Source organism: Sebastes umbrosus, chromosome 14 (genome assembly GCF_015220745.1).
Source record: "Sebastes umbrosus isolate fSebUmb1 chromosome 14, fSebUmb1.pri, whole genome shotgun sequence".
NCBI classification, from domain to species: Eukaryota; Metazoa; Chordata; class Actinopteri; order Perciformes; family Sebastidae; genus Sebastes; species Sebastes umbrosus.
Window position 1 is genome coordinate 6,420,499 of NC_051282.1, and position 18,530 is coordinate 6,439,028.

Genomic DNA, 18,530 nt, shown 5'->3' on the forward strand with positions numbered 1-18,530 from the left:
CCGGGTCTGAAAAGTGAAGCCAGTGCAGAAGTACCTTAAACTTGCATTCTTTCTAATAGTCAGCAGGGGGTGACTCTTCTGGTTGCAAAAAGAAGTCAGATTGTATAGAAGTCTATGTGAAAATGAGCCTACTTCTCACTTGATTTATTACCTCAGTAAACATTGTAAACATGAGTTTTTGGTCTCAGTCGCTAGTTTCAAGTCTTCTTCAATACTGCATGATGTTCATTTGTAAAATATGGTCCCATTTAGAGTGAAATAGACCATAAAGCAGGGGATGCTTTAGGGCGGGGCTACGTTGTGATAAACAGGTTGCTACCAGGCGCTGTCTGGTCTGGGGTTGTCCGTGTTTTCGTCTTAAAACTTGAACCCTTTCACAGTTTGTTTTCAGTTCATGAAAGGTAATTATAACCTTTTTGGTCACCTGAAAATGTCTTATTCAGCGTTCGGTTGTGCTTCACCCTCTCGTGTCACTTCTGGTTGCAACAAAACAACATGGCAATGGCCAAATACAAAGATGGTGACGGCCAAAATTCCAAACTCAAGGCTTCAAAACCGCAGTCCACAAACCAATGGGGGCATCACAAACTAGGTCCACTTCTTATATACAGTGTGTGGCTAGCACAGGAAGACACATGAGGCATTTTGGTCTCCCGTCGCTGTTCTCAATAAAACCAAACTCAATATGACTGTCGTCATATTTTCTCAATTTGGCTAGTTTGGGTTTAGCATCGCTGGACGATGTGGACTGACTCAAATAGTCCTCCATACTCGCAAGCTAGCTAGCTGGCTAATAAGTCAAGCTAAGCAGCAGCAGGAACGGTTTGTTGCTCCCTGAGTGAAGTGACAGATTCATGACAGATTGACGTGCAGTGTCACAATCATATCAGAGTTTCCATTGGCCCAAAGCAAACGTGTGTGGGAGTTTTGGACACAATATGCTTGTTTTATTGGTGTAAAAGCCCAAGAAGACACAAGACTGATAAATAACTTTTGCTCGAGTAATGCTGCAAATAGCTGACTATGAAAAAGAGTTGATGAACTTTACACACTGTTTGAAAACTTCTTCAAAAGTAAAGCTTTACAGGCAATGACAGATGTGGTTGAGTAGTATTTTTCCTCTCCAGGGAGAACATGGTGTCCGTGGTTGACAGCTACACCTACGATGACACCTATGACACCTTCAGCAGAAAGCCCTTCGTCGTCATGTTCACCTCCGAACAAACCGGTAGGACCTGGAAGCCTCATACACCATTTGTAGCTATACCAATGAAAAGTAATGCGCTGCAATTCGTATATATCCCACGACATCAATTTATATGTAATCCACGTAATCGTTAACCAAGAAGTATAAAGAGCAATAAATGGAAGAGGTATCCCGTGTGAAACCAGAAGTCAACGTTGATTTATTTGTCATGTAACTGCCATAAATTACACCACTTCCAGAGTTATTTTAACCTTAACCATGATCTTTTCCCAAACCTAACTAAGTAGTTTTGTTCCCTAAACCTAACTAAGTGGTTTCTTTGCCTAAACCTAACCAATCCTGTGAAGACGGAAGTTTATTTTGAAAAGACTATACTGTATGTAATGAGGGGAAATTGACACGGGTGTTACATGTTGTCGGACATTTGTAGGAAAATGCACGAAAAAGGAGGAATACATTTTCGTAAGATAATCATACGAACCGTTTCGTTGCTTTTTGTTAAAATGATTGATGTCTACCATATCCAAAACTCTCAACTTGTCTCTTCACCTTCAAGCATTTCTCTCTTAATTCACTCCTTCCTCCCTCCTGTTTTCCAGCTGTGAGGAACTTTGTTCTGATCCCCCAGCACACCTGCCCAACGAAAGCTGTGGAGGAAATAGATGCTCTCTATGATGTGGTGACTGATGTCGTCACACGCTGGAGCACCAATGTGAATATTCTCCACAAAGACACCCACTCACAAAACCAAATATTTAGTAGAACTGTTAAAAAAACACGTAAAATATGAGATGGAGAGAGGTTGAACCATTTCAATTCTTCCGGCAGGACATCGTGCTGCTGGGCGACTTCAATGCAGGCTGCAGTTATGTATCGGGCTCCAAATGGGAGCAGATCCGCCTCTTCACAAACAAGAGTTTCCACTGGCTGATCACCGACGGGGTTGACACCACAGTGTCACACAGTAACTGCCCTTATGACAGGTGGACACACGCAGACACTGTCATGGACACTTACATGCACACACACAAGCCCCCAGGAAGAGCGCCGGTCGTTGATCTCAATTTTCGTAGTGGCCAAACGGTGGTACTACAACTTCCGTGTCCGTCACGTGATGCCATTGGGCCCAAAAATACTTTTTCCCCATAGACTTACATTGGGAATGAGACGTCGGTAGCTCAGCGGATCATTTTTTTAGGTAAATAAACTCCCCAGTATGAACACTCTAATAACCCTTATTTAAAAAATTAGGTTTTAAAAGTTGGAAAATGCACTAATAGCTGAATCCAGAGTTATTTCCCTTCCTCCGTTCATGTGAATAATGAGACCCACACCGTGATGACTGCGCAGTCGAGACCGAGTCATGTAACCAAGCGGACGCTACCGCGCATGTCTGATGGGCCCAATAGATGCGGAAGATCGCCAGAAGATCTGGGTACTTTTCCAGACGGAAGTGGAGCCATTTTGTCTTCATGCGCCACTGAGCAACTCTCATAGGAATGAACGGCGCCCCGCCTCCAACGCTGTATCCAGTTCTTTTAATACATCCATGACACACACGCACTGACTCTTAATTCTTCCCCTCTTCCTGTATTTGCAGGATTGTGGTCACTACTAACATGATGAGGGGAGTGGTGCACGACAGTGCTAAGGTCTTTGACTACATGGTGGCCTATCATCTCAGCCAAGATGAGGTAAAAACAACTTTAATTCTCCTCTGTAATATAATTCACTTCAGTTGCAAGGTACAAATGCGCTGAGTCTATTGAGAGTAACTTAACACCGACTTAAGATCTTGTTCGTGCTTGGCCTTTTATGTTTTCACCTTGCAGCAGTGATGTAGAAGTGTAGTGAGGGCAAAGTCAGTGCACAGTGACGAAGTGAAGAAGCGTACGTAGTCACCGTGATGTCACCCATTGGTTTGTGGACTGCGGTTTTTAAGGCTCGAGTTTGGCATTTTGGTCGTCGCCATCGTGAAATCTGGCTGTCGCCATGTTGTTTTTTTGCAACCAGAAGTGACACGAGAGGGTGGAGCTAAGTACAACTGAACGCTGAATAGAGAGGCAAAGTCCCTCCCCTTCCGGTGGACCCCATGGGACCTCATTTCAGAAAAAATAAATACGGTAGTCAACGGTGAGAGAAATATTTTTTTGAACCCGTTTAAATTGCGCCACAAATCACGTATAATACACAGATAATTTTTCAAGTCAAAAAAGTCACATTTTGTCGTAATATCAATTAGTTTTGTGTGGAACCGCTCAGTTTCTCTGGTCTCGCACAATATACGTCACCAACACTAGCTAGCTGGCTAACTCAGCTATGTTCCACGCACAAATGAAAGGTTATCTTACCTGATGTGTTTTATCCAGTGACTCCTGGTCTTTTTATCAGCCGGGAAGCGTGTAGTCTTTCTAATTATGTATTTTCACAGTCTTCACAGTTTCACAGTTTTTCAACAAAAAGCGACTTTCTTGACTTGCAAGATTATGTTTTAAATTGCCAAACATTATATGTGTGATTCATGGTGCAGTTCAAACGGGATCAAAAAAGGATTAGTCGCTCACCGTTGACTACCGTTCATATTTCTTACGAATAATAATAAGGTCCCATGGTGGTCCACCGGAGGGGACGGGACTTTGCCTCTCTATAAGACATGGTAGCGACCTGTCAATCACAACGTAGCCACGCCCTAAAGCATCCCCTGCTTTATGGTCTGTTTGACTCTAAATGGGACCATAATTTACTAAATGAACATCATGCTGTATTGAAGAAGACTTGAAACTAGCGATTGAGACCATAAACTCATGTTTACAATGTTTACTGAGGTAATAATAGTAAGATAATAATATAAACATTTTCTCATAGACTTCTATACAATCTATGACCTATATTGAGTTTTACAGTAGCCTACATAATAAAACATATTGTAAAAAGAAAACACCTGATTTCTGTTTAACTGAGGCAATCTGTATGCCAAGCTGGACTAACAACTTGTACCATGGGGAAATCCACTACAAAGTTTTCTCTATCTCTCTCAGGCAGAGGCTGTCAGTGACCATTTCCCTGTTCAGGTGGAGCTGATGGCTGCTGCTGCCTGAATCATGAAACCTGCAACCAGCCTACAGACCTCCAGGCTGGATCTGAATTATGATTGCTCAGTGGGGGATTTCTCTGCAACCATGCAGCATTGAATTTACAAGACCAAATTAAACAAATCTGCCAAATGCTTTGGAGAGTCAAGTCTCTTATTTATGTGCATAAAAGATTAAGAGCATGAAAAAAAGCCCCTTGTAAGCATTTGATAAGAGATCTTTTTTTATATATATATATTTGGATAACACTTTCTACTGAAGTGCAATGTTTATCTAGGGAACTGGGTCGATTCTCAAAGGACACACTAAGTTTGACATTTTTAAAACGTTTTGAGCAGCACAAAAAAAAGTCCATTCACCTTCATTGTATCTAGAGCAGTACAATTTACAGTGGCAGGAATTCAAAATGGTTGCACTAAAACTGAAGCTATTTGCATATTATCATGGCACCTGCCGAGTAGCAGACTATATCTGTCAATGTGACCATGAAGATGAGAGGACTTATTATGCTAATTTGCAGGTGCATACTTGTATTTGGGGTTTCTACCAGAACATGTTACCCTCTGTCTGAAATGCTCTGTATCGCCCTGCCCCAACCCCGTCCCCTCCTGAAAAGCCCAGTCTGCCCGGATTGGTGAGCTGGCCCACTCTGTTGGGATTGGTCAACCGAACAAAACTCTTTGGACTCCAGCTCCGCTCTAACTAGCTTTGTTTGAGGGCGTGCCAAACTAGCCGATATAGCAAAGTGTGTTACTTGGTGATATCACCATGTTACGGAAGAAAAGACGGGACTTCAAGCGAGGCCTTTCAGGCTCCCTTTGGTGTGGACTTTGTAACATTGCAGACCTTTTACATGCACAAAAAACTATATAACCCACTAAAGGAAAGGGAAAAAGCATAATAGGTCCCCTTTAAGATAAAGTATACAGCCAAAAATTAAAGTGACAGTGATTTTGACACCTTCAACTCATTCTTTAATCACATCATTAAATCTTCTGACCACATACAGTAAATACACCCATTTATTCAGAGATCACAAAAGGCTTTTCCCACTGTGGGCTGTTCAAATGCACCCAAAGACACTTCCATTAGTTGTTATAGTTCTTGAAGGTGCAGTAAAGCTAGGCACTTGTTGGAGACCTGTCTGTGGCAATAACTGACTGTTCACTAAACCCCTCCCCCAAACAGCAATTGTCCAATCATAGCTCAACAACATAGGTTGCTTTTCCAAAACCAAGAACACATGAGCTGAGAAGTGTAATGAATGGATTTAAATAGCGGTTTGTAACAACTTCATAAATTTACTATAATAATGTTAGAGCCAAAATATTTTTTTTGTTATTGTGGTCAAAAAAATAAGTGTAATTTATGGTGTTATTTGACTGCTGCTAGACCGCCCCGTTAATACAGGTGTGGGCCTCCTTTGTATGTGTCAAGCGGGAGAGCAAATAGTTTTTTTTGACCACAGTAAAAATGTTGTTTTTGAAAGGCTAAACACCAACAAATATGGACTGCAGCAGAATATTTTGTTAGATTTTGCTTCCAAGTAGCAAAAAATGTATATCTTTTTAAACAGTTTTATATACAGACTTTTGTATAAATTATCCAGCAATTGTGTTATTCTGATTTTAGTTATACATGAGCAAACCTAAGTTTGACAACTTCAGAGTAGACAAATCCTGGCGCACCCCCAGTGATCTTTGGCGGCCCCCTAAGGGGGGCCCAGACCCCAGGTTGGAAACCACTGGATTAACAGTGTTTATCTGTTAGCATGTCCTTAGTTTACAAAAAAGATTCTTCGATTGAGCGGAAGGTTTGAAAGTACATTAAAAAAGTTCATTTGTCACTGAATCATTGATGTCAATCCTGGGTATCTCTCTGCCGAACTTCCTGGTTGAACACTGTTATGAAGGTGAGCTAGTATTCAAGTATCTTAGCAAGTTGACACCAATAAGCACATGACACTGACGGCAGATGTGTTTTCAACTAACCTCACCATCTCCCCCTGGATGCGTGTATATTTGTGTCATTTTCTATGTTTCCCTCTGTCCTCTAGCCCCTTCTATTTTTAAGCATCTCCATATACATGCCGAGCGACTTCTGAATGGAGTCCTTGGTGATGAAGTTGACAAAATCTTTGATGTCATCCTCCCTGTTGGATGTTAGCTTGTCGATGGTTGGCTTCCTCATCATGGACTTGGTGATCTGTCTGGCGTGGTCTGTAAAGTCAACAGATGAACAATTAGCTCCAAAAGTGGAGTGAAGTTTTTCTGCCCCTGCATTAATGCTGGTACTGGTAACTTGATTGGTAGCACCAATAGGTAGTAGGGCTGTAAATCACCAGTTTCAATAATACGTTATTTGCCGATATCACAAAGTCTGCCATGATACGATTTTGATTCGATTCATTTCAGGGGAGTTTGTTTTTCCAACGTATCTGGGACTTCCACAACATTTACAAAGCACAATAGTGGTTATTTTAGCCATGGTTGATGAAACGTTGTTGGTATCTATATGGAGGGAAACCCCTCCTCCTCTTAGGCATGTCTAGCGAAAATTTGCTTCGCATTACTCGCTTTTCCGTGTGAACAAACACTGAAGCTAAAGAACCACAGGTGGAAGAGCATAAAAATGTAGCTTCACTGGCCAGTTCACTGATCATGTATGCTATAACACCTGTTAATATACCTGGAATAGCCAACCACTTGGTCATGGCCTGCGTGGCTGTGGTGAGGACCTGGTCTTCAGGTACCAGCTGGTCCTACATTCCTATCTTCAGGGCCTCTGACGGGTTGTAGAGCAGCCCCAACTGCAGAGCCAACAAAGGCAAAAGAGGGTTGTTTGATCACTCAGAGCCACCGTCCGTGCAAACGTCATCATCAAAAATGGAATCTGATAAACATTTTCACTTCATCTGGTCGTGTCTAGAAGGTAACCCGCAAATTGCGAAATCTGGCAAAAACTTGCTAGGGCTGTCAATCGATTAAAATATTTAATCGTGATTAATCACAAGATTGTCCATAGTTAATTGCGATTAATCGCAAATTAATCACACATTTTTTTATCTGTTCAAAATTTACCTTAAAGGGAGTTTTGACAAGTATATAATACTGTTAGCAACATGGGAGTGGGCAAATATGCTGCTTTATGCAAATGTATGTATATATTTATTATTGGAAATCAATTAACAACACAAAACAATGACAAATATTGTCCAGAAACCCTCACAGGTACTGCATTTAGCATAAAAAATATGCCCAAATCATAACATGGCAACCTGCAGCCCAACAGGCAACAACAGCTGTCAGTGTGTCAGTGTGCTGACTTGACTATGACTTGCCCCAAACTGCATGTGATTATCATAAAGTGGACATGTCTGTAAAGGGGAGACTCGTGGGTACCCATAGAACCCATTTTCATTCACATATCTGGAGGTCAGAGGTCAAGGGACCCGTTTGAAATGAGCATAAAAATATGTGAATGGAAACACGGCTAGAGACATCATCTCTACAGAGACCAACTTCAAGAGCCTTGTGTTTTGTGGGAGCGACTGGGTAACAGCGCTGAACATCGTACCTCTTTGTGTACTTTGGTCCGGCCTTTGATCTCGGCCACAATCATTCCCACAATGCCTCCTCTGAAGGTGGCAGCAAGGGAAAATAACTTCTTGTTGGAGGTGATGTCCTGATACCATGAGTCTGGGTACCTGCAGTCAGAGGTCAGAAGGGTTAGCATTCAAAAAGTTAGCAAAATAATGGGATTCTTTATTAGGGCTGGAACGGTTTGTGTATTCGTACCAAACCTTCACGGTCCAGTGCATGCAGCCGCATGCAAAATACATTTTATGCAAAATATGCTGTAATGTTAACTAACTCTGATAAAGAAAGCTTTTATTAAAGTTTGATAATATCTTGTCATAGCTGAAATAACTGGAATTCTTCCTCTGGAGGTTGGCAGATCCAAAAGCATTCGGCAGGAAAACTGGTTGTGCAAGCTGTGTGAATTGGGAGAAATGGAAAGTGAGTCCCATTTTCATTTGTAGTGTACATACTATTATGATTTAAAAGAGTGAAGATGTTGTTTAATTTTGTGTTGTGTTTGAGTTCCTAACTTTGTCTCTAAAGTCAGGAAAAGAAGGCTCTATATACAGTATATATACAGTATATAGTAAATGTTATTAATCTTTTGTAGAAAATCGTCTGAAAAACATCTGATGATCTGATTGTGAAAGTTGTTCAACTTGGTTTTCTTAATTTCTGACTTACTCTGGATCTGGCTTATATGAACTTGTGGTGTCTTGTAAGGCCATGCAGGCTATATTCATAACACAATAATAAAAACTACCAAGATTTCACACACTTACATTTCTAGTGGGCACACTTCTCAAAATTGATTGTGAATGCACCAAAAGTGCAATATATATTTATGCCATAGTCAACTAATGTGGATGCACAAGTGCAGTGAATAAGCACTTATCAATGTAAAACAGAAAAAAGTGTTGGATTTTTGATAGTTCCTTTACATGTTTTCCTTCTACAAAGTATGTAGTAATGTTTAATGACAATTAACAAATTCGCATTTGGATGCAGATTTGATAAAATACTTCAAACTCCAACCCTAATGGTGTGTTCACACCAAGAGCGAAGAAAACTTTTCGTGCAGCAATTACATGCAAAGTCAATGCAAAGGGGCGATAGACGCAAATTTACACCGGGCGACACGAATGATGTGACGCAAACACGCAAAATTTGCGTCATTTGCGTATTTGCGGGAGTTGAAATATTTTAACTCGAGCGAGAAATTCGCGTGACGCTGTCTCGCGAAAGTCTATCAGTGTTGAGATTCTCCTCCTGATGTCCTGACATTAGTTGAATAAGAAATGGAGGAAAAAATATTGTAGCCGTCTGTGGACATCCAGATCTATGATAGTACATCATATTTGTACAGAGACCGGACCAAACTCTGTGTATAAATGTATGTGTATACACCACAGACTGTCTATGGTATAAACAACAACGTTGCATCCGTATTTAAGCCTAGGTGACGTTATGTTGAGTGTTGATGGAGCAGCTGCATAGTCTGGCATTGATCGATCTGAACTGAGGTCTTTTGTAGAATATCTATTAAATCAAAGTGTACTTTAATCTCTTTGAGGCCTTGACTCAAATGCCTTCTTTCTGCCTCATATCTCTCACAATGCAACACAACACTACTATTTGCACTGACACTATTTGCACTGACACTTCTATTTATCTATTTATTAGGTATTTATACAAGGAGAACTACTGGATAGTCATTGGGTTTTTATTTATAGCACTTTTAAAGACCTGATTGCTTTTATACTGCTTTACTCTGTTAATATCCTGTCATCCACTTTTTATTGTGCTGCACCATCGCACTTTGTTCACTGTGTTATGTTCTATGTTTGTGACTGTTTTTGTATGTCTGTGTTTGCACCTTGGTTAAAACGACATTTCGTTTTAACTGTGTACTGTCATATGGAAAAATGACAATCAAGTTGAACTTGAACTTGAACAGGCTCCACCATTTCCTCTTGTCCACAATAACTACATTTACCTGTGTCATGTTAACCTATTTTAAATAGTGTGCTGTTTAGTCCAGTGGTTTCAAATCTAAGTCTTGATATGATTGTCTCATCTCTCCTGTTCCTTCCTACACACCTCATTTCTCCCACTTTCCTTTGAACTCTGTAAAACCACCGTCCTTTCCTCTCTTCCTCCCATTGCTTCTGCCACCTTTCCCTCAGTTTCTGTTTAATAATTCAATCTCTTCATTTCTGTTTTGCTGAAGCTAACTGTCAAATCAATGTCGTTATTTTTTTTAGCCTTCTTTGCAATCTTATCTACCATTTAATTTCCTTTGACCCCTATATGTGCTGGTATCCATAAAAATATTACTGTAAGCCTCATCATTTGAATTCTGTATATGTTTTGTGTTACTTTATATTATTTCTTTTTATGTTTTTATTTGTTATCACATAATTTTCTTTTGTATTTTTTTACCTATATGGGACTATCTGTTAAATTTGAAATATTACTGTTTATTTGTCTGTTGGTATCAAACATATTAGTGCTTTATCGCCACCTGCTGGACTAGTGTGGACTAGGAAATAAAGAATCCACTCACTTGTCCTGTTTCCTCATTGCTGTGCTGCCAACAGTGCTGGAGTAAGTGCTCAGATAGTTTACTTATGTAAAAGTAGCAATACTACAGTGTAGAAATACTCTAACAGGTAAAAGTCCAGCATTCAAAATTTTATCTCAGTAAAAGTACAAAAGCATTAGCATCTATTTAAGTACCAAAAGTAAAAGTAAGCTATTCATTATGCAGAATGGTCCATTTCAAAATAATGTATATTATATTACTAGATTATAATTAATGTGAAAGTGTCACTAACGTTGCAGCTGGTAAAGGTGTATGGAGGACAGAACCTGCCAAAATAAAAAATAAATGAATAAATAAAAAAATAACTAATTAATTAATAAATTGTGACATAGATTGATATTTCTGTTTTAATTTGCTTTTTTTTTTATTTACCTTTGTATTAATTCCCGTATTTATTTACTCTTCTGATTAATTTTCACCTTTATTTGTTCATGTATTTATTTTTTATGATTTTTAAAATGTATTTATTTATTTTTGCTTTTATTTTTTAAATGTATTTTATATATATTTATAAATGTATTTATTTATGTATTTTATTCAAATATGATAATAATATATAATAATATAATCATAGACTATATTTATTTTTATTTATATTTATTGAGTCCTCCATGGTACATAACATGCAACCAACTGATACCCCTCCACTTACTACTCCCTTTCCAAGCGTGTCGGAGAACTACGGTGACCTTCAGGTAACATAAAAACGCTAAAGGCTCTCTCTAGGGCAGACTATAAATATATAGATATAAACGGCTCATCCTGAGCTAACGAAAACACAATGATTCTTAGTTTCAGGTGATTATACACTTAAACATAGTTAAGAATATTATATTCATTTCTGCCAATGAGTCCCCCTAAATCTTGCACACTGGATCTTTAAAACTATTTGACTCACAGTCTCGTGACATGTTTATAGCTAATAATGTTATAGATGTGCACCTGCAAAGTTTAACAAGTCTCTGCAACCCTGCCCAGGGGTCAACCACTACAAATAAATTCTCCACTTATTGCAAAACCCTGTCTTTGAAGATGTAAAATAATATAGAAATGCATGTTTGCATAGAGCTTTGAGGATGTCAGGTACTATGACACCAACTTTACCCCTATGTGGTTCTCCAGTGTCCATAGATTGACACGATCCAGGCCTGCTGTTTTACAGAATTCCTGTCCCATTAATGCATGTTACTAACTTGGTTTTGTGGCGGTACTGAGTTCCCCAGACTTTAGTTGTTCAGTCAGAAGACTGAAAAACAGTTCCCATCCACATAATAATATAAAATAAAATGCCTTCTTAATAATAATAATGAACAAATGCCTCTTCAATAATGAACAAATGCCTCTATATTAACAAACAATTAAGGAAACTGAAATATTGGTTTTGCTTTTCCTTTTACCCTCCTTTAAAGTTTTCCCAAATAAAATACACTAAAAGAAATGGGTATAAAGGTTTTCATTGAAAATCAACAAATGAATAGAATACAAAAATACAGCCTACAGGCGTTAGGCTATTGTAAGGCAAGCCAGATCGTTGCACAAATAGTACCTAAACGTCCCAGTGCAGGTAACCCAATTGGTTGGCACTTAACTTGTTTCCCCAACTAGGAGAGTCAACACTCTCAACAAACAAAACACAAAGATCACAGAATCCCAAAAGGGCCCAAAACAGACCAGAGTTTCTGGTAAAACTGATAACACATGTTGCATTGAGTGAAGGAGAGATCAGAATGACCCTGGGTGTGCAGTTTCCCTCCTCTTTTAAGCCCTACAGAAAGGGCGTCGTTACACCCTGATTGGCCAAGAGGGGAATGCACCAAGCTGCTCTCAACTATCATTTAAGAGCCAGTCCCCACACCCTGCGCAACAGGTGAACTGAATAACCCTCTAATCACTCAGCAACTCAACCAAAAAAACACCAGGGAAAAGGGAAACAACAGCAAGCACCAGAGAATTGGCAGCTGCCACACTCCCTCCCCCATATAATAAACACCGCCTCCAAGGTGTTTTACACACATCCTTTAGACAGTTATTTACCTTTAATACAATGTCACAAAAAACCCATAAATTCATCCTCATCACTAGTGTCACTGTCCAGAAAAATGTGCATGACCGCCTCTCTCTCCTGAGCCTCCACTTCAACAGAGGTTGACCGACACTCCTTCAAATCACACACATTAACCACCCTTAGATCCTTTCCGGTGTCCTCACGCACAATCCTGTAATTCACAGGGCCTACCTGCTCAACAATGCGGTACGGACCAATCCATCGTGGGGCCAGTTTAGCTGTGTAATTTTTGGCAGCCTTGGAGACGGGATGGGCTTTCATCCAGACCCTATCCTTCATTTCATATGTGACATGTCGCCTGTTTTTGTTGTAGGTATGAGCCTGTTTCCTTTTTGCCTGTGCCAGATTGGACTCTACCAGAGCTTGGACATTTTTCAGCGCACGTGGGACCTGAGAAGAGGGCTCAAAAGCTCTGGCAAAAGGTCCCTTCAAAGATCCTCTAAGCAGCAACTCAGCTGGGGAAAAGCCGGTGGCTTCATTGACTGCGGAGTTCAGGGCAAAACGCAACTCCGGTATGAAACGATCCCAACTCTTATGCTTCTCTCCAACATACGAAGCTATCATGCTTTTTAGTGAGCGGTTAATACGCTCAGTCATGTTAGTCTGTGGATGATAGGCAGTTGTGAGTTTATGGACAACCCCCCAGCTATCACACAACTCTTTGAAAACCTCTGATGTGAACTGAGGTCCCCGATCTGATAAGACATGTTTTGGGACACCCCAACGTGTAAAGATGTCCTTCCGCAGATATTTGCTGATTGTGGAAGCAGTAGCATTACGTAAAGGAAACAACTCAACCCAACGACTATAATAATCTACCACAACAAGTAATTGGGTGTTTCCCAGGGAACTACGAGGCAGAGGGCCCATGAGGTCCAAACCAAGCATTTCCCATGGCTCCGTTACCTTTGTCTGCTGGAGCAAGCCAGCAGGCTTCCTGGACTCAGGTTTATATTTCTGACAAATAGTACAAGATCTTACATATTCTGCGACATCTGTCCATATTTTCGGCCAGTATGCAACTTCACGAATCCTTTGCTGGGTCTTATATCGTCCAAAATGACCACTCAAAGGGTTATCGTGGTATGCATGCAAGACGACTGGACGAAGTGACTGTGGAACATATACCTGGTATAGGTCACCACGGTCAAGATGTTTGGTTTTCCTGTAAACCGTATCCTCCAAAATGACAAAACCGGAGTCTGCTTCACCGCCAGGTTTGTCATCAGTGAGCAGTGCCTGATATATTTTCTGGATGTCTGGATCACTCCTCTGGGCTTTCCAGACATCCTCATCAGTCAGAGGAAAAGGTACAAACTTCTCATCCCGTGTCAGGGAACGAGTGTACAATGCAAGGGAGGCCGGACCAGTGGCCCGCGACAGAGCATCCGGTGCGTTGTTCAACTTACCCTTACGATATTCAATCGTAAAAGAAAATTCCTGCAGACGCAGTGCCCAGCGTATAAGCCTGGAGCTAGCTTTATTGGTGTTAAAGACCCACAACAACGAAGAGTGGTCAGTGACAACAACGAAAGGTTTCCCTTCCAGATAGTGTCTCCATTTCTCCAGACTCCACACCACAGCCAGACATTCCCGTTCTGTCGTGGAGTAATTTTGCTCTGACCTTGTTAGAGAGCGGCTGCCATAAACGATAACCTCTTCTCTAGAGGAAGTGTTCGATCTCTGAGCCAAAACTGCCCCTAGACCCGTAGAACTTGCATCGGTGTAGACGACAAATGTGTTACACATATCAGGGTGACCAAGGACAGGAGGAGAGGTCAGATGGTCTTTAAGACATTGAAATGCCTTCTGACACTCCTCTGACCACTTAAACACGATTCCTTTCTTTTTCAGCGCATTCAGGGGCTCTGCAATCATTGAAAAGTTAGGGACATAACGGTGGTACCATCCAGCCAGACCCAAAAACCTTTGAACTTCCTTGAGGTTTCTAGGCACAGGGTAGTCACAAAGTGCTTCTGTCTTTGCTGGATCTGCCTGCACTCCCTCCTTGCTCACTACATGACCCAGGAATTTAAGCTCGGGACAACAGAAGTGGCATTTCTTAATATTGAGTGTAAGGCCAGCCTGCTGGAGGCAATCAAACATTCGCTGGACGTCATGAAAGTGATTCTGGACGTCTTTGGAATAGATTATGATGTCATCCAAGTACACCATACAGCACTCTCCTAGGCAGCTCCTCAGCACTTGAGTCATTAGCCTTTGGAAGGTAGCTGGAGCTCCCTTCAAGCCGAAAGGCATAACCCGAAAATGGAATAATCCAAAACATGTGACGAATGCCGTGAGGTGCTGGCTTTCCGGGTCCATTTCTACCTGCCAATAACCGCTGTTGAGATCTAAGGTGGTGAACACAGCTGAACTTGCCAGAGATTCAAGTATCTCAGAAATCGTTGGTAGAGGATAGGCATCTCCCTCGCTACGTTCATTAACACGGCGGAGATCAACACAAAATCGGGGTGTTCCACCATCTTTTCTAGGCACCACTACAATCGGGGATGCCCATGGTGAATGGGAAGGTACAATGATACCCTGTTGAAGCATCTCTTCGATCTGCTCCTTAACCATCTTCCGCTTTTGTAGGGGTAATCGATAGGGGCGCTGGGTAACCACAACATCACTGTTTAATTTGATTTTATGTTTCAGCACAGAGGTACGGCCTAAAGTGGTGGTGCAGACCCGCGGGTTGTTTAGCAAGAGTTGGTACAATTTCTCAGCCTCCCTCCCTGTTAAACCACTGTCTGCAACAGCAGTATGGAGCAGACTGGGTAAGTCATCACCTTTAGGAATACAAGCTAGGTTACACCAGTCATCACTAACGGCAGGCAAGAGCGGTAATGTAGGTGGTAAGGTAGTATACAAAGCAACACTGCTCACACTCAGAACACCCCAACCATCGCTAGGGCACAGGACAGGCTGGAAAGGGAAAACCCTGGTGGTGTCATCACCAGCAAAAGAGTATACCTTGTCCCGGACGTTGACCTGGAGCCCACTCATGCTCATAAAATCTAAACCAAGAACTAATGGATACACCAACACATCTGCATCCAGTACTGCGGTAGGTACGAACCAACTGTTACCATGCATGCTGAACTCCAGCACTTTACATCCAATAGGATTTGCTTGCTGGCCATTCGCAAGATACATTGGTCCACCCTGCCATGATACAAGGGACTCATTGGGGCCTTTGATCTTATTCCACAGACTCACATGCAATAAAGTGTAAGTAGCACCTGTGTCCACAAGCGCTTTCCCATGACGCTGACGTACCGTGATGGGCACAACCAACTGTTTTAGACTAGTGGGCGGGTGAGATGGAGATCCCACCACACTAGTAGACTTTTGCTTCTGGCAGTTCTTGGCTGCAGGCTGACTAGCAACAGTAGCCATGGAACCTTTTTTACTGGACGCTGAAGTCTGTTTTGACTCTGACTTTTGCTGTCTACTGTATTTTGAGCTACCTGGGAAGACATGAAACTGAGAGCAGAACCCTGGTGCATGCTCACCATGGCAACGCCAACACAAAACCATTTCAGGTCTCTTTATAACCTTCTTTTCAGTTGTACCATTAGCTTTGTGAGATTCGTTCAGAGTTCTCCTGTACCTTTTCTGGTTTTCATAATCTACTTCTATTTGACTCCCAATGCGGATCATCTCATCTATGGAGGTAACCCGACCACGGAGCTGACATGCCAGAAAGGGATTCATAGCCTTCAATATTCTTTTTAAAATCTCATCATCTGTGGCCGAAGAGTGCCAACGTTTGATAAGTGCTTGAAAGGAGAAAACAAAGTCTCGTAGTGACTCATTTCTTCCTTGCACCCTGGTTCGAATCTGTTCTTCCAGAACATCAACATAGTCCTCGGGAAGAAAAGATGATAGGAAAGCTCTCTGAAATTCCTCCCATGAATGGATTTTCTCCCTAACAGTCTCCCACTAATCACGTGCAGAACCATGCAATACACTTCTCATGGTCGCTAGGATCTCACCATGGGTAAGTGGTTTCAGAGACAGGAAGTCACTGCATCTTTGCAAATACACCAAAGGATCTTTCTCATCCTGAGGCCCGCCATAGCAAGGGAAAAACATCTTAATTGGAAGTTTGCCATCAGTCACTCTACAACCATCATCCTGGAAAATTTCACCCTCAGGAGCAGCAGCTCCTGAGCAATCTGAAGGAACTCCCACAGGTGCGGAGGTAGGCAACAAAACCACATTTTTAACAACTGGAGAAACAGGATATGTGTGTGCTTGAGACGAAACTGCAACAGGTGTGACTGCTTCTTTAAGGACCCATTCCTCTCGCTTATGTATTGAATTGACCTGAGAATTGAGTGCACACTGTTGACGCACAAGAGACTCAAGGGTAGCCTGCACTGAACCCATCTGCTGTTGCAATGTACGCACCTCGGTCACCAGAAGTTGTACATCCTTGTTTTCAGTGACCGCGGATGTAATGGAGGTCATCAAGTTTTGACGGTCAGTAATCAGGGACTCTTGGAACTCAGACTGTGTTTGTTGTGCATTCCACTGAATGGCATTTATGCACTTTGAACCAAAATCCCTTACTTCTGCGAGCAAATGGTTACTTGCTTTCTCCACCACATTTGTTATGAGAGTAGTACACATTTTTAGAGCTTTATCGATGGGTATGCCCTTTGAAATGTTTGACAGCCACTCACGCTGCCAATCCACTGTATTTTTAAACACAAGTTTCATCGACTCTACAGCATTAGCAAAAATGACTAAATCCGAATCTGAGTGTTCCTGGGTGGGAGGAGCTACAGGAACTGGGGATGAAGGCGGAAGTAATAAACCCTCTAAAGCCAAAAGAGGATGAGTGTCCACAGACAATTGTGGTTCTACTGGAGCATCTACCCATCCCTCTTCATCATCATCATCCCGTAAGTGCACCTCCTGCCCAACTACAGGCACATCCAAGTTAACATTTAGAGAAAGCTCGGATTCCAATTCCGCAAGCGACGGTTCAAATGCGGTCATTGTAATGTCTGGATCTTCCCAAGACATGATGGATAGTCACTAGTAATTATTTGGACTAATAGTCAAGCCACACTCCAAATACACATTTCAGAAATATACACTCAAATACACTTGCTAAATAGATATCAGAAGATGGGACACAAAACTAAATCTCTTTATTGAAAGATTATGCTTTGTGTTACGTTTCCCTTCGTGGTTGCCAATTATGTGGCGGTACTGAGTTCCCCAGACTTTAGTTGTTCAGTCAGAAGACTGAAAAACAGTTCCCATCCACATAATAATATAAAATAAAATGCCTTCTTAATAATAATAATGAACAAATGCCTCTTCAATAATGAACAAATGCCTCTATATTAACAAACAATTAAGGAAACTGAAATATTGGTTTTGTGTTTCCTTTTACCCTCCTTTAAAGTTTTCCCAAATAAAATACACTAAAAGAAATGGGTATAAAGGTTTTCATTGAAAATCAACAAATGAATAGAATACAAAAATACAGCCTACAGGCGTTAGGCTATTGTAAGGCAAGCCAGATCGTTGCACAAATAGTACCTAAACGTCCCAGTGCAGGTAACCCAATTGGTTGGCACTTAACTTGTTTCCCCAACTAGGAGAGTCAACACTCTCAACAAACAAAACACAAAGATCACAGAATCCCAAAAGGGCCCAAAACAGACCAGAGTTTCTGGTAAAACTGATAACACATGTTGCATTGAGTGAAGGAGAGATCAGAATGACACTGGGTGTGCAGTTTCCCTCCTCTTTTAAGCCCTACAGAAAGGGCGTCGTTACACCCTGATTGGCCAAGAGGGGAATGCACCAAGCTGCTCTCAACTACCATTTAAGAGCCAGTCCCCACACCCTGCGCAACAGGTGAACTGAATAACCCTCTAATCACTCAGCAACTCAACCAAAAAAAACACCAGGGAAAAGGGAAACAACAGCAAGCACCAGAGAATTGGCA

The 18,530-nt window shown here is 41.4% G+C and overlaps 2 protein-coding genes and 1 long non-coding RNA gene across 6 annotated transcripts in view; 1 reads left to right on the forward strand and 2 right to left on the reverse strand.

Moving 5' to 3' along the window:
• The window catches only part of nat15 (N-acetyltransferase 15 (GCN5-related, putative)), a 33,487-nt gene extending 24,338 nt beyond the window's left edge, over nucleotides 1-9,149 (reverse strand). Inside the window, exons 1-2 of the mRNA XM_037791893.1 lie at nucleotides 8,933-9,149; nucleotides 7,876-8,563 (exon numbers count right to left, since the gene is read on the reverse strand). Of these exons, the coding sequence (XP_037647821.1) occupies nucleotides 7,876-8,034 (159 nt within the window). The 5' untranslated portion in view covers nucleotides 8,035-8,563; nucleotides 8,933-9,149. The remainder of the gene's footprint in view (nucleotides 1-7,875; nucleotides 8,564-8,932) is intronic.
• Nucleotides 1-18,530, forward strand: part of dnase1 (deoxyribonuclease I) — a 33,841-nt gene that overhangs the window by 8,543 nt on the left and 6,768 nt on the right. Inside the window, exons 5-9 of one of the 3 annotated variants that reach the window (XM_037791891.1) lie at nucleotides 1,128-1,228; nucleotides 1,807-1,919; nucleotides 2,036-2,190; nucleotides 2,808-2,901; nucleotides 4,246-4,435. The exons of the other annotated variants lie outside the window; for them this stretch is intronic. Of the exons in view, the coding sequence (XP_037647819.1) occupies nucleotides 1,128-1,228; nucleotides 1,807-1,919; nucleotides 2,036-2,190; nucleotides 2,808-2,901; nucleotides 4,246-4,305 (523 nt within the window). The 3' untranslated portion in view covers nucleotides 4,306-4,435. Of the gene's footprint in view, nucleotides 1-1,127; nucleotides 1,229-1,806; nucleotides 1,920-2,035; nucleotides 2,191-2,807; nucleotides 2,902-4,245; nucleotides 4,436-18,530 lie in introns of those variants that run through there. 3 annotated transcript variants of the gene reach the window in all.
• LOC119501492 lies at nucleotides 5,236-7,854 on the reverse strand. Of its 2 annotated transcripts, XR_005209841.1 has the most exons (3): nucleotides 7,821-7,854; nucleotides 6,988-7,108; nucleotides 5,236-6,518 (listed from the first exon to the last, which is right to left on the reverse strand). It is a non-coding gene; the product is annotated as an uncharacterized LOC119501492 (long non-coding RNA). The 2 variants fall into 2 exon arrangements; XR_005209840.1 differs by lacking the exon at nucleotides 7,821-7,854 and having other exon boundaries at nucleotides 6,988-7,505.